Source organism: Leopardus geoffroyi, chromosome D3, assembly GCF_018350155.1.
Source record: "Leopardus geoffroyi isolate Oge1 chromosome D3, O.geoffroyi_Oge1_pat1.0, whole genome shotgun sequence".
Taxonomy (NCBI): domain Eukaryota; kingdom Metazoa; phylum Chordata; class Mammalia; order Carnivora; family Felidae; genus Leopardus; species Leopardus geoffroyi.
The window spans coordinates 92,208,710-92,236,616 of NC_059339.1; the positions used below are offsets into that span (position 1 = coordinate 92,208,710).

General features: G+C 51.3%; 2 protein-coding genes across 14 annotated transcripts in view; one reads left to right on the plus strand and one right to left on the minus strand.

The window, feature by feature from the left end:
• ZNF236 (zinc finger protein 236) overlaps positions 1–19,881 on the plus strand; it is a 108,160-nt gene extending 88,279 nt beyond the window's left edge. For 7 of the 10 annotated variants that reach the window (XM_045457766.1, XM_045457771.1, XM_045457768.1 and 4 more), the window contains 6 exons: positions 2,637–2,824; positions 10,869–11,003; positions 13,491–13,688; positions 14,497–14,626; positions 16,473–16,649; positions 17,362–19,881. In XM_045457766.1, the coding sequence (XP_045313722.1) occupies positions 2,637–2,824; positions 10,869–11,003; positions 13,491–13,688; positions 14,497–14,626; positions 16,473–16,649; positions 17,362–17,486 (953 nt within the window). In that variant the 3' untranslated portion in view covers positions 17,487–19,881. Of the gene's footprint in view, positions 1–707; positions 824–1,504; positions 1,587–2,636; positions 2,825–10,868; positions 11,004–13,490; positions 13,689–14,496; positions 14,627–16,472; positions 16,650–17,361 lie in introns of those variants that run through there. The other 3 variants (XM_045457767.1, XR_006707516.1, XM_045457776.1) reach the window with 3 other exon arrangements.
• Positions 19,882–26,007: 6,126 nt separating this feature from the next.
• The window catches only part of LOC123587775 (myelin basic protein), a 116,339-nt gene continuing 114,439 nt past the window's right edge, over positions 26,008–27,907 (minus strand). For all 4 annotated transcript variants that reach the window (XM_045457779.1, XM_045457778.1, XM_045457777.1 and 1 more), the window contains one exon: positions 26,008–27,322. In XM_045457779.1, the coding sequence (XP_045313735.1) occupies positions 27,278–27,322 (45 nt within the window). In that variant the 3' untranslated portion in view covers positions 26,008–27,277. The remainder of the gene's footprint in view (positions 27,323–27,907) is intronic.

A 27,907-nucleotide genomic window follows, 5' to 3' on the forward strand; every position in this document is an offset into this window, starting at 1 on the left:
TTTCAGTGAAAAAAAGGAATTCTTTCCTTCCTTTGTAAGGTTATTTTAGCCTTGGTGTCTTCTAGATTTAAGTATAATCAATTACTTACTTCCCATTCCCCATTTGTTGGGAACATTTTATAAGTAGGGAGGACATTCTCCCCACTTTCTCCTTGGAAACGAATGGCTGGACTGTGTGTTTCCCTGTTCCCGTGACCCCCCCCCCCCAACCTTTCTTGCCACATCTTTGTTTATCTCAAGAAAAAACTGATCTCACATCCTTTAAACTACTTATGAAACTTTCCAAAATTGTAATTAAGTTTTCTTAGAAGCTATGAAACCTTATCCCAACAAAGATTGAATACAGTGTTGGGTTTGAGGACCGTAAGAGATTTGTTAATCCTTTAGACGTTCCTGTTTTTGGAGTTAGAATCATATGCCGAAGTAGGACCTAGCTCTCTGTGGTACAGCCCGAGCGTTTGTGCTTCAGAGCCGGTGAATGAAAACAGAAAGTAAGACTTCGCAGCCTTTGCTCCAGTATTCAGTCTCAGTTTCCATGTTGAGAGTATTTAATTTGAGTTAAAACTGTGGTTTCTGAGCTTTAAATAAATCTTCTTCTGTAATTTAGAACTATATGTTGAACAAATGTGATTTAGTTACTTAATTTCATGCTGAAGAAAATTCCATTTTTTTCCTACTCACATCACCTGTTTTTGGACCATTTTGAGGATTGAAATTGTACTTGAGCTGAAATTCTCTTTGTGGGAAATGTCTTGAACGAAGCACGCACGTGAAGTGCACCCCCACACTTGGAGAGAGACGTGAGCTCCAGGCGTTGTGTGAGGTTAGTGTCTCCACTGGCCCGTGTGTCAGGATTCGCTTCAGCGAAACGACACACAGGCTTCTGTTTTCTCGTTGCGTTTCTTGTGCTGCACAGCCCTGGACCCTCTCCCTACGTTAATAATCGTCAGAGAGAAAGATGCTACTGGTGGGAGGGAGAAGAGGTCTCGTTCCTTTATTTCAGGAATTCCTTCATTTCGGGTGAGGTTTGACCAAGTCTTGGCCATCCGAGGAGCAGCTCTTGGCTTTGCTTTTTGTAGATCTAATCCTGGCGAGCCTGGTGCCGGCACGCCTCTCTCCGCCTGGCGCTTTGACAGCCCAACCCCCGTCTTCTCCTTAGTGATTTTGACCGGACATCAGTTCACCCGTCTGGTCACTGCCACGTTTTACAGGATCCTTCTTTGTAATCTTTGCCCACTCCTGTTAAAATCATGCTGGTCTGCAAGAGTAAGGGTGCGTGGAGGTGAGGTTAGAACACGAGCTTGACCGTTGTGCTGGTAACTGGAGTGCTTAGAACATACACCCTCCACAAATCCACACTCCTCCGGTCCTAGCGTGTCTTAGCAGTCCGCTCTGCGCAGATGCCCGGCAAGGTGGGAGGGGTCCGGCGAGGTTGTCTTTGGAGCCCCGGTGGCTGTGCAGAGCAGAGACTCCTAGCCTCCTAATGGTTATACTGCTTTTGAAGGTTCCAGGTCTGTGCAGCACAGTGTGGGACTCCAAGAGTGTGGATCTATGGAGGCATTGTATTTGGAGGACTCCAGTTACAAGTAAGTAACCTAGCTTCCCTGTTGGCCCCTGATCAGAGCAGAGGCTCTGGACCGATGTGACCCAAGTCACTGCCAAGGATCCTCAGGAGTCTCTTTTTGTTTTGTTTTCACACCTAATGAGGACATAGTGTTTTCAACTCTGCTTCAGTTACCATCTTGGTGTATCTGTAGCACCGAGCCCAGCGGCTGACACCGTGGATGATAAGTCATGTTTGTTAGATGAATGGAAGCCTAGATCGTGAGATTTGTGCGTGCGTGCGTGCGTGCGTGTGTGTGTGTGTACACGCATGTGCATGTGTGCTATGCTTACCAGTGAAACCTCACAAGCGTGTTTTTGTCGGTGCGGACCACAGGCCCTTGACACCCCGTGCTCAGCCCTCTCATTTGCCAGTCGGGTGCATGAGTTTCTGTTTCGTAGAAGAAAAGGCCCTCCTTTGCCTGATTCTGTCCCAGATACCTTCCTTTCTCTTCTCATTGGCTACAGGGGGAAAGTGTCAAAAAGTCTTGTTGTCTTTTCCAAAGAAGAGTAAGATATCACGAAGGATAAATTAATGTTTATAGGGCGCATGAGGTTCATTTCAGACGAAGCAGACCTAAAGGAAGTGGAGGGGAGGCCTCAGCAGAGATGGTCACGTGAGCTTTGGAGCCGATCGGTGCTCAGGGGGTCACATTCGGTGCCTTCAGGCTGCTCTCTGGTCCTCGACGGGGACGGTGTCCTGGAAATTCTTGGCAGTTTCCTTCTGCCTTAGCGGTAGTGACTAGGACTGTAGGGTCATATTTTTACTCTTCTCGTCCTGTTTTGTTTTTTCTCTACGTTATACTTAAGCAGAGTGTATTTATGTATATAAAGATATTTAGAAACTATAGAAGCCTTGCCATGAGATGGGAACAAAAGGTTCTCTGATTATCTTGATGCAATTTCAAAAGCGGGGGCGATGTAGACGCTGATGATGACAGACGCAGTTGCTCTATGAAAGCCGCTCTTCCTGTCCCAGCAGAACCGGGCTTATCTAGCTCCGCCACTGATGTGTTCATTCTTCTCTTTTGCAGAACTTAATGCTACAACTGGAAGCCTGCCTTCGACGACACCCATGTCTCCGTCGGCCATATCTACTCAGAACCTGGTCATGTCTTCATCAGGGGCGGGGGGAGATGCCAGCGTCACGCTGACTCTGGCCGATACTCAGGGCTTGCTCTCCGGAGGACTGGACACGGTCACACTCAACATTGCTTCTCAGGTAGAGCACGGCCTTTCCTTCATGGAGACTACCCTTTAGTTCATTCTTTCCTAAGTGTGTATTCTGATCGTCGTTTCAAAATTGTTTTTTTTTTTCCTGATGAAAATACAAGTAGTATGTTCAATGCACAAAGGAGAGAACAAGAACATTCCGATAATACAGAAAACTGTTTTCAAAAAATCCTCCTCCCCAGGGGCGCCTGGGAGGCTCAGTCAGATGGGCATCTGACTCTTGATTTCTGCTCAGGTCACAATCCCAGGGTCATAGAGTCAAGCCCCAAGTTGGGCTGTGTGTTGAGGGTGGAGCCCGCTTGCCATTCTCTCCCTCTCCCTCTGCCCCTCTTCTGCTTGCAGGCGCTCACGCTGTCTCTCTCTTCCCCCGTCTCAAAAAAGAAAAAAAAATCCACTGCCCAAACGGAACTAGGATTGATGAGTTAGTCTATATATCCTTGTCAACCTTCACGCGTTAACGTTTCTACAGAAATGAGTTCGTGTGTACGTCGCGTGGTGGGAACCTCTCGCCGGCTACTGCTCGGTGAATATCTTCCCCGTCAGTGATCTCAGGAATACGCAGTTTTCGAGTGGCTCCGCAGCATGTAGCTCTAGGAGTTTATTGAGGGGCGTTCTGTGGCCCTCAGGGGCCCCACAGGTGGTGGAGGGATCTCACGCTCACAGTCACTGTGTCCTTCGATGAGCCAGCAGGTGGCGGTGCTGGATTGCAGGTGTGCGTTGAGCTGGGACACCGCAGCACGTCTCGGTTTAGTTGGAAAAGCCACGATACAGTGGAACGAAGGTAATTAAGGAGAACCTAGTTTCCCTCTGACCCCCTGGCTCCGAACCCCCTAGGACGCAGAGCGCGTTCGGGCAGCACCATCGCTCCGCCCCCCGGCGGCCCTGTGCGGAAGGGTACTTACGGGCCTCCGGGACGACACTGTCCCGGACCCCGTCATGCCCGGCGCACGCTGGCTGTTTGACTCTGCAAACTGACCTCCCTCTTCTAGGTTCTAGTTCTTTCCATTCGTAAAAGAGGGACGTTTCCCGCCTCGCCCCCTGGCCAGTGCTGAGCCGAGCCAGTTTCCGGCTGTACCAACACAGGCCGTCGCGCTTGCGAAGTGCTCTCGGGCTGCTGGCCAGTGGCCCTGTCGGGGCCCCCGGGGTGACACGCCCGCGGTGCCGGCGCTGCCCGGGTGCCCACCTGGGAGGGCCACTTGGAAGCCAGCGTCCGTGAACCTCATCCTTACCGAGTAGCCTTCTGTGGAAAAGCGTGTGGTGGGCGCTGTGAGCGCGGGGGGGGGGGGGGGGGGGGGGGGGGCACCGGCTGAGTTCTGTGCTGCGAGTCCTTGCTCACATCGTGTGACAGTTATGTGTTCTCACGTGTTACTCAGCACCTGTTTGTCATGACACAGTCACCCTTCTGAATACCGAAAATTAGCATTGTGTTGGGGGGGGAGCCTGAAAATTAGCATTGTGTTGTGGGGGGGGCGCGCCTGAAAATTAGCATTGTGTTGTGGGGGGGCGCCTGAAAATAGCATTGTGTTGGGGGGGGCCTGAAAATTAGCATTCTGATGTGGGGGGGGGGTGCCTGAAAATTAGCATCCTGATGTGGGGGGGGGCACCTGAAAATAGCATTCTGTTGTTGGGGGGGCACGTGAAAATTAGCATTGTGTTGTGGGGGGGGGCGCCTGAAAATAGCATTGTGTTGTAGGGGGATGCCTGAAAATTAGCATCTTGATGTGAGGGGGCGCCTGAAAATAGCATTCTGTTGTGGGGGAGGCGCCTGAAAATAGCATTCTGTTGTGGGGGGGGGCGCCTGAAGATAGCATTCTGTTGTGGGGGGGGTGCCTGAAAATAGCATTCTGTTGTTGGGGGGGCCTGAAAATTAGCATTCTGATGTGGGGGGGGCGCCTGAAAATTACCATTGTGTTGTGGGGGGGGCCTCAAAATTAGCATCCTGATGTGGGAGGGGGCGCCTGAAAATTAGCATTGTGTTGTGGGGGAGGCCTGAAAATTAGCATTCTGATGTGGGGGGGGGGTGCCTGAAAATTAGCATCTGTTGTCGGGGGAGTGCCTGGGTGGCTCAGTCGGTAGAGCATCAGACTCGATCTTGGGGTTGTGAGGTCAAGCCCTGTGTTGGGCGTGGAACCTACATACATACATATGTGGGGAAGGGGGGGTAGCCGTCTTAAGAGCTCCATGTGCTGTGTTTTCTTTCCAGATGCGGGATGCAGGGAGCCTGATTTCTGGTGAATCGCTGAGTGTTGTTATTTCCTACCCTGATTCTAGCGCGTCCGTCACAGGGCTGGGTTCGGGTTATCCGTGATCCGGGGCGGGCGGGTAGGGAAGGAGGCTTCGCAGAAAGTACCTTTTACGCACTTACTCTGCGAAGAACAGACTGCCGGTCCAGGTCCACGATGCCATAAAGGGCCTTAGTTTATTTGCTCCACCTTTGACTTGCTGCTAAGCTGCCGATTTTTTTTTTTTTTTTTCAACGTTTATTTATTTTTGGGACAGAGAGAGACAGAGCATGAACGGGGGAGGGGCAGAGAGAGAGGGAGACACAGAATCGGAAACAGGCTCCAGGCTCTGAGCCATCAGCCCAGAGCCCGACGCGGGGCTCGAACTCACGGACCGCGAGATCGTGACCTGGCTGAAGTCGGACGCTTAACCGACTGCGCCACCCAGGCGCCCCTAAGCTGCCGATTTTATATTCACACGGTGGTAGCTGTAAACAGGACCTTGTATCACGGTCGCCATTCAAAGCCTGACCTACGCGTGGTGCTGCCTTGCCCTTGACCGGCTGTGGCCGGTGCTCAGCCTCGGCGACATGACTGCCGTCGTGTTGCATTTCTCTCCAGCCCCTGGGCCGTGTCCCCGTGTGCACTTCTAGCCACGTAGTTCTGGAAGTAGCGTAAGGTAAAAACTATTCAAGGGACAGATCTTAATGAAATTCAGTGCCTTGGAATAAGTTTTGCGGGGTGGGGTCAGTTTCGATCAGAAAGAGCCAGGGAACCATTTGCTTTTCTGATTATGGGTTTATTTTCTGTTTGTTAAATTAGATCGCTTTGTTTTTTGCAACAGTAGTATTACTGATCTCCAAGAGAAATTCTGTAGTTTTATTTGAATCTTTCCTGTCAGCTGCCAAACTTGGATTCACAATGATTTAAAACTGAAAATATGAAAAGAAAAACAGAACAAACCTGTCTTAGCTTTAGGAGTGTAATTTTTCTAAGTGTAATGAATTGTTGTACAAATGAAACCATCATTGTCAAGAGGTCAGTGAACATCTATGGAAGTGTCTATAAATATGTAAATTATTAGGATTGATTATGACTATAAAAATGAGACCTGGAAATCAAAGGTATTTGTGAGAAATTAATCGTTCTAGCAGTAAGTGTTGCATACAGGCGAGAGTCACTAAGACGCAAAAGCTGAATGGCTTAATATTTAGTCCCTTAAGACTATTCACAACATGTGCTGCTTGAATTCAGTGAGGAAATAAGTGAGAGCAGTGAGAAGGAGCTGCTGTCTGCAGGTGAAAGTCACACAGCACGTGGAAGATCAGGGTCCCCCTAAAGGCACGGAAAGGACACGAGATTGTAAACACGTGAATTACAATTTAAAGAGGCAGTATATTTAAAAAGTAATACACTTTTTTGAGTGTCATTTTTCTATTTTTCTGTATCTGTTTATAAAGTCCACAAAAGAAAATGGTTCTCAAAACAAAAAGAGGTGGTCTTAAGTAGTTTACTTACATCGTATCGTTAAATAGTTTTTAGCCAAGGGTCGAAGTTCAGTCTGTCGTAGCAGAATGTTTGGAACAAACACATTTATGTAAGACCACGATTAATCGTAATTTAAAACTTGCAACTAGCCCAACTAGAGAAGAATATTTTGTGGGGTAAATGATCATTCTGAGACAGAAAAGAAATAGTTTATTTAAAAATACAATGTGTTGAAGCCAAAGTTAGAATACAGTGATGTGACACACACTTGGATTAAGAAGCGACTTTGTAGTTACTCCACTAGGGGAAGTATTAAAAGAAAAATTGGTCAGTTATGAAGATTCCTCTTTCAACTGCAAACCTGAAGTTAGGTTTTCTTTCCAAATCTTGGACTGTTGTTGGTGGGGGTGGGGATCAGGCCCAGGGTGTGTCACCGCTAGGTGGCTAAGTGTGACAGTTTTTTTTTGTTTGTTTTTAAAAATTTTTTTTTCATGTTTATTTTTGAGAGAGAGAGAGACAGAGCATGAACAGGGGAGGAGCAGAGAGAGGGAGACACAGAATCCACAGCAGGCTCCAGGCTCTGAGCTGTCAGCACAGAGCCTGATGCGGGGTTGGAACCCATGAATTGCAAGATCATGACCTGAGCCGAAGTCGGACGCTTAACCGACTGAGCCACCCAGGCGCCCCTAAGTGGGACAGTTTTATAAGGAAATGCAAGCATACGTTTAAAACTCTGTTCAAGAAAGCAGAGTGATTCTTCAGCATTTATTCTGAAAACAAAAAGAAGTAACTGATTCTTGATGGGAATTCTATTTTATATGAATTCTTGTGGGTTTTGGTCCTTGTTTGTTCGTTTGGTTTTTATTAACCTTATTAGTACAGACAACTGGCCCGGTACAAAACATAGGAAACTTAGTGGTTAGACATGTAAATGTGGTTTTCCGGGTCTTAATAAGAAGTCAGAATTTGACAGTGGGGTGAAGCGGACACTGACAAGTCTGATTGGAGACTCTCGATGTGAAAAGCGGCCGGTTCTGAAGTAACGGGACTTGTTTTAGCCCGGGCTGCTAATTCCAGCTCCTCCGCTTCCTTCCTGTACGTGTCCCGTCCTGGTCCTGGCTTGTTCTAACTCTCGCGGCATTTTCATTGAGGCGCAGCGTTTATTGTAGTTCATTAAGAGTTCTACAGGGAATTGAGGCCATGAGCTGCTACGAATATATTCCTGGTGAGATTAGCACATGGGAATCTTAAATTAGGTTGACTTAGAGGGACCTGACAGGGAGTCAGATTTGCCGTCATACCAAGTCTCACCCATCAGTGTGGCAACTCTTGGTAATTTTGCAGCAGTATTTCCCAGACTTGTTTGCACGTGATAATCCTTGGCTCTCGTCCTGCAGGGTTGATTCAGTAGTAGTGGGTGGGGCTGGAGTCTGGTAGTGGTCCCCTCCCTCCCCGTGACTCTCCTGCAGCCCTCGGCCAAGCAGGGTTCAGGTGCTTGCAAAACCCACGTGTGCTTGAGAGCGAGAATTCCTGTAACTTCTAACACAGTGCGAGCCAAATACAGCAAAGAAACACACTGTAAGTAATACTACGAAGCGAAAATAAATGACTTTCAGATGGCGTCATTTTAGCAGATTCAGGTCACTGCATTCATGAGTGTGGCTGATGGTTGAGCATTTATTTTACTAGATGCTTGGTTTTTATATATTAAAAAAAAATTTGAATATTCATTTATTTAAAAAAAAAATTTTTTTTCTCAACATTTTTTTATTTATTTTTGGGACAGAGAGACAGAGCATGAACGGGGGAGGGGCAGAGAGAGAGAGGGAGACACAGAATCGGAAACAGGCTCCAGGCTCTGAGCCATCAGCCCAGAGCCCGACGCGGGGCTCGAACTCACGGACCGCGAGATCGTGACCTGGCTGAAGTCGGACGCTTAACCGACTGCGCCACCCAGGCGCCCCGAATATTCATTTATTTTTGAGAGCACGCGAGAGAGAGCAGGAGCCGGGAAGGGGCAGAGAGAGACACACACACCCACAGAATCCGAAGAGGCTCCAGGCTCCGAGCTGTTAGCACAGAGCCCGACATGGGGCTTGAACTCAGAAGCTACGAAATTGTGACCTGAGCTGAAGTTGGACGCTTAATCGACTGAGCCACCCAGGTGCTCCTGAATGCTTGATTTTTAAATCAGGGTGTATACATTAGAGACTTAATATTAGCAGTTGAACCACCAACAGTAAGCTAGTAAGTTACGTTGTGTTTGGGGTTCTTTTCATTAAACTTTTTATTTTGAGATAATTATCGACTCGTCGTCAGTTTTAGGAAAGGATACGGGGGGAGCTGGTGCACCTGTGGTATCCCCAGTGGTAGTATCTTGTAAAGCTGCAGGTGTAGTATCACAGGACCTTCCATCCCACAAGTTCCAGCCCACAAGGTCCCTCACGTTTGATTTCCTGCATCCCCTTCCCCTGACAGTTGCTCATCTGTCCCTCGCTTCGGTAATTTTGTCACTTCGGAACAAAAGGAGTTGCGATTTCTCCTTGAAAACCCTATAGAAGCTGAGTATCTCAGAGGCCTTAGCTTTCTTGGAGAGTATATGGATTTACTGAGCCAACACTGGTTCTTAGGTGTATCAGAATTTCTGGCCAGCAGTTGCATTTGTCTTTGATGGGTAAAATTACGAAATGTGAATTTATTAATTTTGATCGATGCCATTCCCCCAAATCGGGTGGTTTGGTGAGAGGGCAGGCAGAGCCGGCCGCAGACAAGCACCACGGTGCAGGAGTCACCAGTACTTGAAGGGAGCCGTCTTTCCCACCGGAGGGGGATAGCGAGCGGGAATCTCTGTGGATGTAGATCAGAACTTTTCAAAATACGTCCGTGTAAAAAAATTTGATATATGGAGACACCTAAAATACCATTTTGGTTTTTTTTTTGTAAAGGTGCCTGCAGAAATCAGAATCCAAATCAATTTAAGACACTCCTTTTGTCTAGAATCTATGACGATGTCCTTGTAAATTTATGTTCTGCCCCATGTTTCCCTGTGTGCCTTGGGAAGTGTCTTTCCACAAGAAGTGGACCTAAAATTCCTTCACTGCCTTCTCAGTCCATTTTCCACCGCCCACCCCTGCTCAAGTCTCTGCCCCATTGGAGCACAGCTCGCGCAGTGTCCCAAAGACACAAGAACAGCCCTTGTCTTCAGCCGTGGGGGACCTGTGACACGGGCCACGTTCTTTACGACCCAAGTTCTCTTGGAGACTCCTGGCCCCTTCGTGCGTGGGTGTTGGCTCTTGAATCCTTGTGTTTCACGCACACGTTCTGATCACGGGTCGGCCGTGTTGGAGTCTGTGCCGATTCGGCAGCCCGCGCTGTGTGTGTGCGACCTTTGCGTGGCTCCCGTGGTGGCGTGTGTGGTTGGCCCGCCAGGCGCAGTGGGAGGTGTGCTGGAGCAGGGGAAGGCTCAAAGTAGCTGGTGGGCCACAGCAAAATGGAATGTGTAGTGTTTTGGGTTTTTTTTTTAAAGTTGATTTTGAGAGAGAGAATGAGCAGGGGAGGAGCAGAGAGAGAGGGAGACACAGAATCCGAAGCAGGTTCCAGGCTCTGAGCTGTCGGCACAGAGCCCCATGTGGGGCTCGAACCCGTGAACCGTGAGATCATGACCTGAGCTGAAACCAAGAGTCAGATGCTTAACCAACTGAGCCACCAGGCACCCCCCAAATGTGTGTTTTTAAGCACGAGTGCTTATGATATATATATATATTTACAACTTTGTTGAGATATAACGTGTGTGCTGTAGCGTTCACTTGTACAACTTAAAGTATACAACCTACCGGTCTTTAGTATGTTTACAGAGTTGCACACCCACGACCACATCTAGTTTGGGAACATATCATCACCTCAGAAATGTGGCACCGTGAGCAGCTCGCAGTCACCCCCGTGTCACCCCTGCCCACCTCTCGCTGTCTCCCCCGCCCCTGACAAGCACCAGGCGCTCTCCCCTTCTGTGGACGCACCTGTTTGGGACACGTCACATGAGTGGGTCTGCACCGGCCCCCCTCACTCAGCGTCTTCTGTGGCTGAAAAAAGTGTAGATACACCTCGATTTACAACCCCTTCTTGGTTGCCATGAACGTTCGTGCCTAAGCATTTTTGTTTCCCCGGGGCAGATACCTGGGACGGAGCTGCCCGGTCACCTGCTGATTCTGTGGTTGTTTCCGAGGGCCTGCCAGCTCATTTTACGCAGTAACGGCTCCCGAAGCGATCTTTTAAATTCTTCCTGGGTTTGATAACGGTACGGCCTCTAACATAGTCTGTCTTCAGCAGGGTCAGCAGTTCCCAGCCTTACTCACGGATCCCTCACTCTCCGGCCAAGGGGGAGCGGGCTCCCCACAGGTCATCTTAGTGAGCCACACCCCCCAGCCCTCCTCCGCTGCTGGCGAAGACATCACCTACCAGGTACGTCGCTCACACTCAGCCCCAGGTGCTGACACACACGGACCGAGAAGGGCTGGTCTCTCCGGGGTGGGGGGGGCGTCTGCACCTGCGCGGGGATGAGGAGTGGGCGCTGCGGGGCAGCCAGTGGTGAGCGGAGGACACTGGTCTCGTCCGGGCCGTGATATGTTGCTTGTTGGGTGGGCTTTCCGTATTGCAGAGTCATGTAGAAACAACTCGTGAGTCTGGTTGTAAATTTATTCCTCTGGCCAACCGATCCGACTTTACTGGCCATTTACCTGCGTTTAGTTCTTTTCATAGGCTTTCTTGTCAAGCCTTTGCTGATTGTTTTAAGTCTGGTTATACTTTTTCATGCATCACACCTATATGTGTCTGCATGACCTATTTGTCACTTGACCAGTTTTGTACTTAAAGTGCATATTTTCAGGGTCTAAGATTTAGTGAATGATAGTTCTAAATATACAAGAATCTAAAAACTCTTTCCTTAAAACTTTTCAAAGTTAAAGTACAGATAATAAATACTGACTGTAAGCAGCATTACATTTTATGCAATTTTAGCAAGTAAGTTTTCAAGAAAATTTCTCATTGGCCTTTCAATGGGATGAGGACTCCTTTATTTAATTTTTTTTTATATTTGAAAGAGAGCACAAGTGGGGGAGGGGCAGATGGAGAGAGAGACACAGATTGTGAAGCAGGCTCCAGGTCTGAGCTGTCAGCACAGAGCCCCACGTGGGGCTTGAACTCGTAAAACCATGAGATCATGACCCGAGCCGAAGTCAGATGCTTAAGTGAGCCACTCAGGCGCCCCCCGAGGACTCCTTTGTGTTGAAGAATTGAGACACGGTCAGCCTCATGCAGCTGCATGTCAGCGCGGGTCATGGTAGCCCACTTGTCTCTGGGGCTCTCAGGCTGTGCTGCCCGTGGAGGACGGCCTGGGGAGGCTCCCCATCTGATCTTTCACTTGTGGTCCCAGCGATAGGGCGCCGCCTCGAGTCTTCATGTCTTGTGATGGCGTCCAGTTACCATAGCTACTGGGAAGGACCAGCGGAGGAATGGAGGCACGTCAGCGCCATTAGCTCCCAGGGTCTGTTTTAGGGACTGCACTTTTTGCATCATTTGCTTTAATCGTGTGGTTTGTTTTTGTTTTTGTTTTAATTTTTTTTAATGCTTATTTATTTTTGAGAGAGAGAGAGAGACAGAGACAGAGCACGAGCAGGGGAGGGGCAGAGAGAGAGGGAGACACAGAATCTGAAACAGGCTCCAGGCTCCGAGCTGTCAGCACAGAGCCCGACGCGGGGCTCGAACTCACAAACCGCGAGATCATGACCTGAGCCGAAGTCGGACGCTCAACTGACTGAGCCACCCAGGCGCTTTGAGTCTGATTTATTCCAGGGGTTTTCAGACTTTTTTTGACTCACAACAAATGTATTTTATGCGCTGATCTGAATACACAGTGTGTCCTTGTTTCTTTGCTTTGCACACACCGTCACACGTAGAAACGTGTACCCCTAACAGGCACCACAAGGTGACACCTATTTATGGCACGTGACGCAACTGCATCATCTTTGTGCCTCTCATGTTTTCTATTTTGTTTTTTCATTCCATTCTTTTTTTTTTTATTATTACGGCACAGATTAATAATACTAGAGCACCTTGTAGAAATCTTCTCTTGTTAGGTGATTTTATCCACTTCTGTATATTACAGTATTATGAAAAAGTACTTGATAAACTAGAACAGAAATGTTGAAAAATGCCATCAGTTATCTTTATAACTATTTCTGATTTTCTTCCACTAAATTGTCCTATATAAGTTTTCACCTGCAAAACCAAAGACTTTTTTATAAAAGTGAGTAGTAAACTCCTCTGGCTTTATTTATTCTCCGGGTGTTAATGGCATCCCATTAAAATGATTTGAAAACCTAATTCATTGTGGTTAAAGTTTGGAGAAAATGCTCTCATCCAATCAAAAGCTAAAAACACCTTCTACTAAGTATTGTTTATATTGCACTTTGCTGAGAAAGATCTTCAGCCAAGGCAGCAGCATTGTGGGGGCAGTGTCCTCTATACTTGTCTCTGCTAAAACTACTATCACGAATAGCATTTCCTGAGTACGTGCTGTAAGCCAGGCGTTATTCTCAGGACCTTTCATGGGTTGCCTCATCAAACCGTCACCAGCCCTGATAGTTATGGTTGACCAGATGAGGAAGCCAGGGACAGGGTGGAGAAGCTCTCTCCAGAGCAGCCGGGACGTCAGGTGGGAGCCGAATTTGCACCTGGGAGGTCACGTGTGCGGAACCCCGTTCCGTTCTCTAAACTCTGCCCCGAGTGCGAGAGCGGGCCGGTCAGATTGGACGCCTGGGTCCCCGCCGCCCCCCCTAGGGTGACAGACGACACTCGGGGCTGGGTGTGCCTGTGTCGGAGGGTGCCTCTGTCGCTCTGCTGCAAGCCGCAGCCGTGGAGTAACGCCCGGGGTTTCCGGCCCCACCGCAGGTCACTGACGTCTCTGCCAGCCTGGCCCAGGGCGGGCCGCCCGAGAAGGAGGCCCGGCTGCACCAGTGCGTGGAGTGTGGCCGCGGCTTCGCGTCGGCCGCCATGCTGCTGCAGCACAGCAAGGAGGTGCACGGCCGGGAGCGCATCCACGTGTGTCCCGTGTGCAGGAAGGCCTTCAAGCGCGCCACTCACCTCAAGGTAGGCTCCCCTGCAGCCCGGCCGCCGTCCCCCAGCACCGCCACCCCCTCCGAGGGTGACCGACGCGATTCGGTGGAAGTCCTGAATCTCACCGGTGGAAAGAAAAGGGTAACAAATGTGTCGAAGGCACCCGGGAATCCTCTGGAAGAGCTCCCGGCGGCCAGAGCTGGAACAGTTGCAGCAAGAAAAGGTATAAGGTAGCGTTGGGTTATAACCCACGGCGCACGACAAATCCCTGCGAGTCCTCGCGGACGTAAATGTGCTTGGAGAAGTTAATGGCCAGGAAAGGAGACAAACCCGAGCAATTTGTGTGGACACCGCCCTCGTGGCGTCCCCTCCTCCTTCCTTCTTCCCCAGGGCGCAGGAGGATGCACGAAAAGCAAAGTGTGCCTGGGAGGGGCTGACGGGTGAGACGTCAGCCACGTGGTGCAGCTTGTCCACGGTCACGGAGCAGGCTGTGCACCCCTGATAGTCTGGGACCGAGACACCTCCTTACCCCCTAAGCCCAGAGCCACGGTCCCGTCACGGGAAACATTTCAGACGGTTCTCAGTTGACAAACATCCTGCAGAATAGCTGAGCGGTGCTCCTAAAAACCGCCAAGGTCACGGGCAACGAGGGAGGGCAGAGGCCCTGGAGAGCCGCACAGCTGGTGCCCGAGGGCGGCCGGGTCGGCCTGCTGTGTACCACCCGCAGGGCGGGGCCCCGGGTGGGCGGAGCTACGGACGTGATCCCGTGGCCCTGTTGCCTTTCCTGTCACAGGTCTGTGGTCCCGGCATGACCTCAGGTGTCTTGTGTGGTCGTTAACAGGAGCACATGCAGACGCACCAAGCCGGCCCTTCCCTCAGCTCCCAGAAGCCCAGAGTGTTCAAGTGTGACACCTGTGAGAAGGCGTTCGCCAAGCCCAGCCAGCTGGAGCGGCACAGCCGCATCCACACAGGTAACCGGGCCGCGCCGTCGGGCTGGGCGCCGGGCGCCGCCGAGGAAAGGGGATCGCGGCACACGTGCCCTGTGGAGCTGGGCCTGCACGCTGGCTTCCGCAGGCCACAGAGTTTGTGGTCTCCTCGGCGACCACAGAACTCACGACGCATGAGGCGCTGGCTGCTGCGTCCTCCGGGGCTGGGCCCGCATTCGGGGGGGCGTTCCTTCCCTTCCCCTACATCCTCAGGCTTCTCTGTGCGGACGTCCTGTCCCCACCTGAGCCTGCTCGGGTCTGTCCCTGCCTCTCCCGCCCCGTGACGCGCCACCCGCCCTGACCCGGCCCGGCGGCCTCCGCCTCAGCGCCTTCCCTGCTCCGCCGAGGCCTGGTCTGCCTCCGCGCCGGCCGGGTGGAGACCCTGGGGGGCAGGCGGACGTGGCCGTCCCGTGCCCTCTGAGCACCTGCAGCTGCGCCTGCTGTCCCGTGACTGGCATTGCTGGGCGCGACCTGTGCTGGCCTCCAGGTCTCCCTCCGCCCGGCCGCCTCTGACTCCTCTTCAGGTGTCAGCCCGGACACCGCCCCCCACGAGGCCTCTGCGCCCTCCGGTGCCCCTGGCCGGCCCTGTCCGCGCCCCTCCCGGCCCCGGGCTCTGGCGTCCTCGGGGACGTCCCCGGTGGTCCGCACAGGCCGGCACTCGGCAGCGTGGGAGTGAAAAACAGCGAGGCCGTACCTGCTCGTGTATTTACCCGCTGAGGGGCTTTCCCACCGAGCCGGGTGCGTACGGAGGCGTGGAGAGCCCGCTGCTGGCACGTCGCCCCGTGCGCTGCGTGCCGCTTTCCGGGACCGCCCCCTTCCCGCGGACGCTCCGTCTGCAAACCAGCGGAGAGCCCCGTGCAGCCTCCGGTCCCTGCGGCCGCCTCTGCTCTGGCAGGGTGTGTGTGGGCCCACAGGGACGATCCCCCTCTGGGTCCCCCGAGTCTGCCCCAGTGGCTGTAATGACGTCTGTGATACCGTTCCCTCTGTGTGAGGGAGCCCCGTCACAGGTACGACGTCCTCGCATGCAGAGCCCCGGGGATTACGGCGGGACAGCGTCGGAGCCCTTTCACGGCTCGGCCTGGCACCGGTGAGCCGTGGTTGAGACCTCCTGTGTCTCGGCCACTGGGTAGCAGGGACAGACTTAGAGCGACACCCTGGGAGCAGAGCAGGTGATCTCTGAGCCACCACGCGGTGCTTCCTGCTGACACGTGGTCCAGGAAGGCCGCGCCGGGAGAGCGGACAGACCCCTGACCAGGAGGCAGCCGTGCAGAGTCCGCGGGAAAGAACCTTGTAGGCCCAGAGGAAGGGGTCGTGCCCTGGGGGCTTGGCGGCGGCCCGGCGTGTGGGGCAGAGGCAGGGACGGCCGGAGCGGGCACTGGAGACGAGCCCACTGCCAGACAGGCTTGCGGCAGGAGGCCAACATGGAAGCTTTGCCTTCAATTTTCAGTTTCTGCATTAACTCAAAAGCAGCTAAAATGACATTTGAGAAAATACTAGATAAACTATTCTTTTAATTGAGCGGCTTTGATGTTCTCGCCTACTTAATGTTTTCTTGCCTTACTGCGTAAGGTGTATTAGCAACATTTCGTGTAAGCCACGGGTGCTCTACTTTTATTTCCAGATGCTTCTGGGAGTTGCAGTAGCTTTCGATTCAGGTTTTATTTTGGGTCTCGCTGTGGGGTACATTCGCACTAGCACTCTGTGTAGACTGCTCAGGACGCTTTCCCTGTGTGTGCCCGCGGGCGCGGCGTCGCGGGGGGCGGGGGGCGGAGGGGGGCGCTCACGTGTGCGCAGCGTCCAGGAGGGCGCTCACGTGTGTGCGTCCCCCCAGGGGAGCGGCCGTTCCACTGCACGCTCTGCGAGAAGGCCTTTAACCAGAAGAGCGCGCTGCAGGTGCACATGAAGAAGCACACGGGCGAGAGGCCCTACAAGTGTGACTACTGCGTCATGGGCTTCACCCAGAAGAGCAACATGAAGCTGCACATGAAGCGGGCGCACAGCTACACCGGTAAGGCCCGCCCCCGCCTGCTAGGCCCGTCACCACCCCCCCCCCCCCCCCCCCCCCCCCCGCCTGTGGCCCGTGGCCCCTCCCCTCCCCGCCCGCCACGGCCTGTCTCCCCCCTGCCCCCCGCCCCCACCACCACGGCCCGTCTCCCTCCCGGTCCTTGGTGGCCTGCACAGCACCCGGCTTTGCCAGGGAGGCAAGGGGAGCACATGGCCTCGCCACGGCCACCGTGGACACTGCTAGCTGGGCGGGAGGCCCGAGCTGGAAACGTGCAGGCGGCCCGTGCTTCTGTGTCTCGGGATCATGGTTGTTAAGGACAGCGGGGTCCGGGAGCCAGCGGGCCGGGCCTTCACCTGGGGCGGGGCGTCCAGAGAGGGAGCCTTTATTGTCACACAAACATTCTGTGCGCCTCCTCCTGTGAGGAGGCCGTGCCCGCCGTATTGGTGGGATTCATGATTAATCGCTCACCACGGCCCGCGTTGATGTAACCGTCCGGCAGCGAGCGTGCACGGCAAGGGCCGTTCATTCACATTCCGAGAGCGGAAGTTGTCCCCCCCGTAATTATTTAAGCTGCAGCTCAAATGATTTTTCCAGTGGGACGGAAAGCAAACCAATTTAGAGATCTCTGGTCTCCGTTTGATGGTCTCTGTGCAAAGGTGAGTAGCCGCGTGCCGCTGGCCGAGCCCCCGCCTGCTCTTTCCCGTCTGTGCTGCAGGAAGTGTGCAGGAGCCCGTGGCCCCGCAGGAGCCCGGAGCGGAGGAGCTGAGCCGCACCCTCCAGCTGGAAGACGTGGTGCAGGAGGCCGCGAGCGAGTGGCAGGCCTTGGCCGGTGTGTTCTGACGCGCCCGTCCCCGCCTGGAGGGCCGTCCCTCGCGTCGCGTGTCGCGGAAGAACAGAGCGCTTGGAGTGTCCGTGTTGAAGCTCCAAGTGTCAAGGATGTTACCACCGCGGTGTTTCAGTTATAAAATTATCTAAGAATCATTGTCGTTCAGAGACTGAGAGGAAAAAACCGGGGACGGTGTGAACGCGGTGCCGTCATTTGTCTACGAATCATTGAGCTCAGGTACTACGATAGGTAGTTTCCCCCTCTACTCGGTGGCCAGTGCATCTAGTTAAACAGAACTTAACTGGATCTCACTGTCCTCGTGGTGTGACGTCTTTGTATTGGCAAAGGCGAAAGTTACCATGGAAAAAGTAAGATAGTTTCCTTCATGCTTTCTGTCGTAAGAAGCAGAGCTTATAAAACACACATAAAATAGGTGCATGAAGTTCGAAAAATGTCAGAACACACAGGGAAGTTTTTTCCATTTCTTTTCCTCTGTGCATTTTGAAGTTAGAAATGGACTGTTTTTGGTCTACCGTAGTAAGTTAATCTAACTAGTTCCTTGAGAGCCGGCTGGACCAGTTCTCTCCGCATTACGTTTGTCTAATCATTAGCTACAGGAACACCGCCTCGGGGCAGAAACCTGGGGGGCTGTAAACCCGACGCCGAGAAGGATTAAACCGTCCTCACGGGAGGGGCCGCACTTGCTTCTTTAGTCGACATCCAGGTACGCGGGTTAGACGGTTGCAGAAAGCACAAGCCATACGTCACAAGCAGGGAAGGGCAGAGCTGGCTCCCGGGAGTGGGGGCGCCGTGGCCCTGCCCACCCCGACGCCTGAGAGGTGCATTTGTAGATTAAAGGTAAGGACCGTACGAGCCCCGTGACTTTCTCTTCACGCATAAGCAGGTGTATTTTTTATTTCAGGGAATTCTTTACTATCATCAATGGTGCCACATTGAACACGTCCCAAACCAAATCCCACCCCGTGCGGGGGGCAGTGTGCGTTGCTCCTACAGCATTCCAAAGATGGAAAGTTCTTTACTTCATGTGAATTTCTCCTTCAAAGTTATTTATATGTTCTATATATAAATACATATGTACATACGCAGATATATGGGCCTCTGTGTGGCTGAACAGTATATTTTGTAAATAGAAGCTCTAGTCCCCAGATTCCAGAGAGAGCGTCAGAGTTTTTAGCTCCCTGCGAGCACTTCAGATCAGTATTGTATTCGTTCTATTCACAAATGGGTATCTTTTCATTGTAACGTAAAGGTGGGGTTGCTTTGCTTTTGGTTTTTTCTTCCTGAAAAATAATTGCTTTTATTTTCTCTCATTGCCTCCCTGGTTTCAGAAGAGAGCAGTTTTATTATAAATATTGTATGGACTTTGTATATTAAGAGACGGGCTCATTTCAGATTCCTGAAGAAAGAGACATTCTCACTGTTATTTTTTCAAAGGGCATCTTTTGATTTTTTGTTGTTGTTGTTGTTGTTCACTTTGGGCATATGTATATAAGTAATATTGATGGTGATATAAGAACTTTTGTTATGTGAAAATATTTAAGTCAGAAAACTGTTAAATAATATTACTTTTTTTTCAAACTGCTTTGTGTATTGTATATTTTTTTAAGGGAAAAAAAGCCTTATTTGACTTATTCTTGTGATACTGGACTTCTGTATCCTGAGGTTCTCCTTGAATGTCGTCGTGTACCGGCAGTACTCCATATATTCGGAATAATTGTAATTGTGCCAGAGTTTTAAAGATTCTGCTTTTAATGCACTTTTCTTTTATAATTTTGTATTAAAATATTTTAGAAATGTTGATTAATTTTGGTGAACAGAGATCTCCAAAGTTGAAATTATTGCATTTAAAACATGTTGTTCTCGCTAGGTTATTTATTTTGGTTGTAGCATTAAATGTCATCTCTCAGGACAGTGTCTAAAAGGGTTTGATTCCTACTTGTACAGAAAGCGTAGTTCAGTGAACTGTATTGGTGAATTGCCTGTTTACGTAAGGCCTTACCAGGTGAATCTAAAGCCTACTTTTATTTTCGTCAAAGAAAATGAGGAACAATCTATCAATAATTCATTTTGTGAGTTTTCTCGATTTATTAACTCAGCAGGCAAACACAAGACATTAATATATTATTTTTATTTACTTCCTAGTTATAAAAGCTGCTTCTTTGCAAAACATTCCTTGAAAATATAAGGTTTTGTAAAGACATAATTTCACTTGAACCTTTGGTGGAGTACAGGTTGATCTTTATATTTTACTGGTTAATAAATGTCTTCTGACAAGAGATTTCTAGCCTCCTGCATAACCAGGGTTTTGAGAACAGATAACTGTATTTTTAGAAATATCTCCTCATAGCGTACCTGCTTTGGAATAACAATAAATAAAAAATGAAGTTAGGAAGTGTGATTAATTTTTTTCTTTTAAAGTATTTAATACGTAATAGTTTGGCACATGAATTAATTCCAAGTTCAGATCATTTTTAACAGAGCAGAACTTTAGCGATCTTTCCCTTCCCCTCTGTGAAGGCCAGACGACGAGGACTTAACCCCCCTGGAAGGTCCCTCTGAGGGGCTCCAGACCTCACAAATCAGGATGTGGGTCAGTGACAGGCGCACCATCCATGTGAGCTATGAATGTCCCTCCTGTTGTCCGTTGTCTTCATGATTGGCCACCTTAGACGATCCCCTGGTCACTTGGGTCCCTCTGGAAAGTGCGTGACTGTCCCGAACCCACTCTGGTGGTGAGGGGAGGGTCCGGGAGCACTCATGTGAGCCTAGAGGGTGACCTGCCTTTGCACAGACACTGAGAACCAGGGGATGCTTCCTGGAGCGGGCAGGCAGCCAGGGTGTGGCGGGCGTAGGGTCCCGTCCCCTGGAGGACACAAGGGTGGTCCTGTTTTCCCAGAACAATAGAGTAAAATAAAAACATCTCTTCAGAAATGTAAACCGAAGTGTCCCTACCCTGGGCCCTCCTCTGTGGGTCCCCCAGTGCTTGCACGGGTCGGGGGGAGGGGGGGCAGACCCCACAAGGGACTGGGGGAGACGCCTGCCTGGCTGTTCGGTGCAGACCCGACCCCCCGCCACCCAACGCGGATGGGACGGGACCGTCTGTCCTAATGAGGAATTCCCACTGACTGCCCCGTCGGGTTTCTGTTCCGTGCAAGTGCGACATTGAATGGGGCAGCGACTCTAGTTTGGTATCCTGTGCTCCCTGCCCCATTGCCTGTAAGGGAATGTGAGCTTGGCCTTCACGATTATACCCAGCTCTCCCATCTCCTCTGAACCCCCCGTGGAGCATTTATGTGCCAGAAATGCTTGCGCTGGTACACGTACAAGGTTTTCTTAGAAGTGTGAGTAGGTTTCTGTTCTGCGCAGACAAATATCTGTAACTCATGAAGGTGCACACTTTTGACATTAAATGATCACTCAGATTTATGTAAGTAACATCTTTGAAAAAAGATACGTAGGATACGTAGGTCTGCTTTCTGGGTGTTCTTTTTAGAGACTTCTCATGCCTGCTTTTTTGCCTTTTTTTTATCCCCAGAAGTTTATTTCAAAATCATTATTGTGTCCCCACCACCACCACCAAAAAAATAATAATCCAAGGGTTGGTCATTGCTAATCTATTCTTTTTCTCAAATCTATGTAAAGTGAGGCAGAGATGAAATTATATAATTGGCACTTTGTAGTAATCTAGGTTTTTTTTTTTTCTCTTTTTGCCACTGAATCCCTATTCATGCAACGTAGGGGTTTGGGTTTTTCGAACAGAATTTCAAAGGTGTTGACATCCAGGGCCTCTAGATCTTTGCCTTATCCTAATGAAAATCAGGTTTTTAAAACCTGCTTTCATTTTCACTGTTTAAAAAGTGGAGCCACCCCGCCATGTCTGCGCATCTCTGGTTAAAGACGTTTTCTTTGCCTTGGTAAGTTTTGTAAGTCAAGTTTCTCTTTGTCACTGTTGACCTGATCTGAATGGACTGCCCTTCCTGAGGCGTGTGCGCACGTGTTGCACACACACAAACACACACACACACAGGAGCTCACACTCCCTGTCGTATCCCTGCCCTTCACATAGAGGCGCTATGGTAGGTTCTCATGGATGATGAATAAACTATTTGAAGCACTAAAAAAAATAAAGATTACGTGGCAGGAGCAATAGGCAGTCACCTTAAGAAATTTTGCTATTTAATCTTTTTTACATGTAATGCTTTACCACATGAAGACTTTTGTATTAAATCAGGGTTTGTAATCTATTTGACAAATCCTACAATGACATTGTGATTCACTCTTGATTCACCAGTAAAGAAAAATAAATTTTTTTTTTTTATTTACAGAAGAATTTTTTTTTCTACCCTTCAAAATTGTCCCATGGTCTATTTATACATTGGATAATATTTATTTAATCCAATTTTGTATTAGAAATGGATAGTTCTGCCAAAAGCCACTGTGCTGGCTTTAAGAAGAATAAAAATAGTTCTGGTATTATTTTAAAGCTCCTGTATGTTCACATTTTTGGGGTTCGGGGTGAGTTACGACTGTTTTAAAGATGGATGTATTCTGTAGGTAGCGTTTTCAGCAAGGGTTAACCCAACACAGCGACGCTGGATTTGCAATGAATTGAGATCCATGGGGTTTGAAGAGTGTGAGCGGGTCTTCTTTTCTGTCCTTGAGGATAACTGTTCATTTTCTCTCTCGCACAAGGTACTTGGGAGTAACAACAAGGAAATGAAACGCCATCACGGTATCACTGTGTCTGTTCGTGAGCTGTGTGGGGTGTTAGACTTCCTCAGAAACACCAGTGGAGTTCGTTTATATTATAGCATCTAATCCTCTATTTAAAGATCTATTTCCAGGGGCGTCTGGCTGGCTCAGTCGGTTGATTGTCCTACTCTTGGTTTCGGCTCAGGTCGTGATCTCACGGCTTCGTGAGTTCGAGCCCCTGCTTGGGATTCTCTGTCTCTCTCTCTCTCTGCTTCTCTCCCGCTCAGCGGTCTCTGTTTACCTTAAAATAAGTAAATAAACTTTAAATAAGTAAAGATATATTTGCAAACTTTTAGAAGTTGGAGGTTTATGAAGTCCTTGTCCTGTTGAGACGACAAACTGAGGATATCTCTGTGCACCTTGTTCCTAGCACGGAGTGGAGGCTCCATACCTTGTTGGACTGAACTACCTAAAATGATTTTGGGTTTTCTTTCCTGGACTTCTGTCGGAGGGAATGGTGAGAAATTGACAATTCTTGTTTGTCGGAGGAATATTGCTCTAACAGGTTTTAAAATGTGATGGGTGGGGGGAAGGGACTTTTTAGAAAGAATTCCCAGCTTCTGGAAGATCTGCTCTCTTCCAGAGAGACAACAGTGGTCGTCTCCACCGTTTAAAACGCTTCTCCAGATGCATTTTCCCGGGCCGCTTGGCTCTCTGATGATGTAAGAGTCTTTGTGTCCAAACACAAAGGCATGAGTTCACAAAGCTTCCTGTGCGCCAGCAAAGCTGAGGGGCAGGGTGACTTGGGACCTCGGGTCAGACCGGTCCTGGGGCTGATGGCTGACCGTGTCGTCAGGACACTCCGTTAACTTCTCAGGGCCTGTCCCCTCACCTATAAAGTTAGTTGTTCTCAGTTAATGAGCCGTCACGGGTGGGAGACCACGCTCCGCAGGTGCCTCGTTCCTGAGCGTCCTGGGACACGGTGCTCTCTGCCTTTGACCCAGGATCTTTCCGAGGCTGTTCGTGTAGGACGCGGACTCTGGAGCTGGGGAATCTTCAGAGCAGAGCCATGCTTGTTTCCTGACCGGTCTAATCAAGACGTGTCTTCCCCTGGGGCCAGGTCAGGCCAGCTGGCTGCCTTGTATAAAAGCCCCGGGTTCCCTAAGCCCGGGCTCCTCTCCTGCACCACCGTGCCCTGTGCGTGCGGGCATCTCCTGGCCCACTTTGGGTCGCCCTGTGGGAGTCGGGCGTGGGGATATCCGCAGAGAGGCTGATGCCCTGCTTCCCCCAGTGCTGTGACCGGTCACCCCCTTTCTCTCTGACCCAGGGGCCCTCTGCCAGCGCCCAGGAAACTGGCGTCTTGGGAGAAGTTCAGATGCATCGCGGCTGCCGGTGCTACGTCGTCCGATAACTCGGGAGGCCGTGAAATGTCCCTGGCTCGGCTTGCTCTCTGAATGGGAATTTTTATTACAAACGTCAGTGGCCAATTTACCCCACACCATCCACGATGCCGTCCCCGTCACCGAGAAGCTGTTATTGTCACGTAGCACCTTTGAGGTATTGGCTCTTTTTAGTCCTTCAGGAAGAAGTGAAATGTGGAAACTGTCTACACCCACACACACTGCTTCACACTCTCTACCGACAAACACGTTTCCCTGATTCCATTACCCTGGATCAATCAAGAGACACGGTCCTATGCCGCCACTCTTGTATCAGAACCAAGTTACCCTGGTAACCACACTCCCTGGGAAGACGGTCCTATGACTCACGCAGAGCAGCTCATCTTGACGTGAGGTCCGCCAGTTTCTTGGTGGCTCTGTGCCAAGTGGGACAACAGCTGGCCACCTGCCCTGGGGCGCTCTTCACGGCGCCCTTTTCCTGCTTCCCTTGGGGTGATCTTTCTTTCTCAGGTTTAATGACCCACCGTCTTTCTTTTGTTTGTTTTTTTTTAATGTTTATTTCTGAGACAGAGACAGAGCAAGGGTGGGGGAGGGGGAGAGAGAGGGAGACACAGAATCTGAAGCAGGGTCCAGGCTCCGAGCTGTCGGCCCAGAGCCTGACGCGGGGCTCAAACTCACGGACTGTGAGATCATGACCCGATCCGAAGTCGGACGCTCAACCGACTGAGCCACCCAGGTGCCCCTAAACACTTTCCTTTTTAAAGTTTTTTTTTTTTGTGAGAGAGACAGAGCGTGAGCAGGGGAGGGGCAGAGAGGGAGAGAGGGACACAACCTGAAGCAGGCTCCAGGCTCCGGGTTGTCGGCACAGAGCCCGACGTGGGGCTCGAACTCACGAACTGTGAGATCATGACCTGAGCCAAAGTCGGACGCTCAACCGACTGAGCCCCCCAGGCGCCCCATAATGACCGACCGCCTTTGTCCCTTCTGTGTAACCCTGCATTTCTGAAGCGGTTTCAAACTTCCATACGAATTACAGGAAGGGCACGGACAGTACCGCCCTCACGCCAACAGAGGGCTTCAGGCTCCCACCTACCCTGACCTTTGGGTCGGAACTGCTCCCCCTCTGGCCGCGGCTCCCATCACGGCGACATTTCTGAAAACCGGGCCGGTCATGCAGGAGGCAGCCCCCCACTTTCTCCCCCAGCGTTTCTTCGTGACGCACCTTTGGTCAAGACATCACAGATGTGATGCTGTGTTCTCGTGTGGCTTTTTAAAACTTACTTATTTTGAGAGAGAACGGGAGCGTGGGGCGGGCAGCGAGAGGGAGAGAGCATCCCAAGCAGGCTCAGTACTGTCAGCACCGAGTCTGACACGGGCTTGAACTCAGGAACCGTGAGTCAAACACTTAACCGATGGAGCCACACAGGCGCCCCATTTTATTTTTTTAGTTTCAAAAACCTGTATTACGTGTCCGTTAAGATGCCCCTGAAAGAATACCATTTTCAAAACGTGCCTGTCTGTGCACGAGTTTCACAATTCGTCAGTCTGAGGGTTGGGTCCGGAGGTGGAGAGGAGAGGGGTCGGTCCCGGCCGAGCAGGGCGGCTTCCCCGTTCATTCTTGGGGGGGTTCGCACGGCACCGGGCCTGGGGCCCCTGGAGAAGGGCTCCCGCAAGCATCCCAGAGTTGGGGGGCTTCCCTCGCTAGCCCGCAGGCGTGCATAGTTTCTCACGGCTGAGGCACTAGGGAGTCCGGGATTTTAGTTAAAAGCAAAACAAAGCCAAGTGAAAACTCTGGCTTGTCTTTTGGAAACAGAACTTCTGTAACCCACAGCAGCTAACACACAAAATTTCCCAAACCCCTTATGGTTGTTGAGGCGTCTGTGTGGCAAGAAGTAATTTCTCAGAGTTTCTTCAGCTCACGTTAACAGGTGTTTACTCTGGCAAAACAACGAAGTGTAAATATACTTCAACAGGCTGTTCAGGGACAAATTGAAAATTCTTTGCCTTGTGAGTGAGCAAACCAGTGCCCTAACCATGACCTGTGTTCCACTTTCTCTTAACGGAAAGCCGTCCGGTGATAACACACTGACCGGCGGCTCAGCCCCTGCTCAGCAAGCACTCTGACACGTCGCCTCCGAGACGCGACTTTTGCTCTGTTTGGCTCGCGGTCCACAGACCAGAATAAAGATAAAGTAAGACACCCGTACAAATATCATTAAAAGTTTATTATTTTATTTCAATATTCAAGAACAGTGTGTACTTTCCATGAGACCCCCCCCCCCCCATCACAGCGCACGCTGACGGGGTGCGTAGCCACGAAGAGAGATCACTCGGTCAGCAGTCGGCTCAAAGATGTCGAGTGTGTGTGTGTGTTGAGCAATTTGGAGGTTCTGTTTCTGGAATTTTGTCCCTTTTTTCTACCCTCCCCCCCCCCACCCTCTCATCATTGAGGCTAGGAATTAATAGACACTACATTAAACCCACACCGAGCAGGAATTAGGACAGGATTACGCTCACTACTCCTCATCTGGGTTCTAAGGGGGCGGGGGTGCCGGTGTGGGGCTCTTTGGAAGGCCTGTGAGAGATACGCTAAAATCAAAAGGTGGGGTCAGTATGTTAGGAGGGGCGCACAGGAAAGGTCAGCTCGCGTTAGAAGAGACACAGCTCAGAGGAGTCCCCCTCTCTGCTCGCACGTCCGGGTCAGCGATTCGGGAAGAGAACCCTCCGAAGCCTACCGACTACGCACGTCTGTGTCTGGGATGCGGGTGGGCGGGACGCTACCCGTCCTCCCAGGGTTAGTGTCTGCTGTGTGCCGTGCCGTGGTAAGCATACCGCCGGTCACCTCCCGCAGTGACCAGGGTGACGCCGTGAGGCCACCCAGAAAACTCCTCCAGTCCCGCTCAGACCCTCCTGCTGGGCTCTGGGGGGAAACAGGCGGCTCGCGGGGGCCGCTCTGGCTCCCGCCGCGCCATCACCTAATGTCCAAGAAGACCCTGTTTCCTGTTGGGGCCGCAGCCCAGCCCAGGTTTGCCTCCCTGTTCCCCTCTCCGCCACGCCTGAATTCCGCCAGCCGGCCGTGGTGGGCAGCCGCCCCCGCAGGCGCCCCCTCTGCGCCCACCACATGGGACTCTCCACAGCTGCCCGCCCGCACTTCACATACCGAAGCCCCCTGTGCCGCTCCCGACTGCCTAACCCTGGAGGGAGAGTGAGTGTGTGTTAGGAGGTGAGCAAGGGCAGGGGAAGAAACCAAAGGAAGCTCGGATCGACAGTCCTCACCGCCCCGCACGTGTCTCTGTGTCCACAGCAGCGTCGCCACGGCAGCGCCCGGGAAGCCGAGGGATGCCGAGTCAGCAAAGCGAGTCCGAGGACGGAGGGTGAACTTGGAGGCGCGCCGTGCACCCGCACCACAGTGCGGCGGGGCCGCGTCGCAGGGGGATGAGAGTCCCAGGGCGTTTATCTTCAAACTCAGAGTCGCCGTTTAATTTTCCGTCTGCGTCTTCTCCATTTAGCTGATGGCCAGAAATTGCCAGTAGGATGCGGCGTGCCTGCCCCTACTGTGTGCACAACTCAACGGGCATTAGGCAAGGGGGGTTTGCTACAAGTAGGTAATTTATGTGAACAGTATTAAAATCTTAAGGCAGTTATATTAAGAAGCTGAGGACGGGATTCTATAACAACCTCGAGGCAGGGCTTCAGCGTCTAGCCATGGGTGATCCGGAACGACTGTCTCTTCCTCCCTGGGAAAAGGAAACACGCAGTTAGGTGGCTCGTACGGGCAGCCTCGGGCACGCGTCCCGCTTGGGCGGAAGCCGGGCCACAAACCAGCCGATGCGGGCGCTAATGCGATTCTCAAGCGGGTAAGATGCTCAAGTGCCAAGTGCGATTCTCTTACACGGGGTAAACTCACTCGACCTCCTGCCCAGGACACAGAGAGCCGGTGCCTCATGGAACGCTGCACTTCTGGGGGCGGAAAGCTCACCCACCCCGTTACCGTGCACTGACTGAGCCCTGGTTGTCTCCGGCTAGAGATTCTGGGGTAACTGAGGCAGGCGTCTGCAAACAATAGGGACAGCTTCATCTTGGAAGAGATTTCAGTCCCGTGAGCACACCTGCCACTGTGCCCACCAGGCAAGGGCCAGACCCTGCAAAGTCATCCCCAGGAACAGTCCTGTCCGCGCTCTGCCCTGCCTCACCCATAAAACCAGCTGCCCAGAGGGGTCGTCCGTAGACTCGGACATCAAGGTCTTAAAACCACGAACGGACGTATTTTCCGGACGAACGAAAACCCGAACTGGCGATCGCTGAGGCGGCACGCAGCTGTG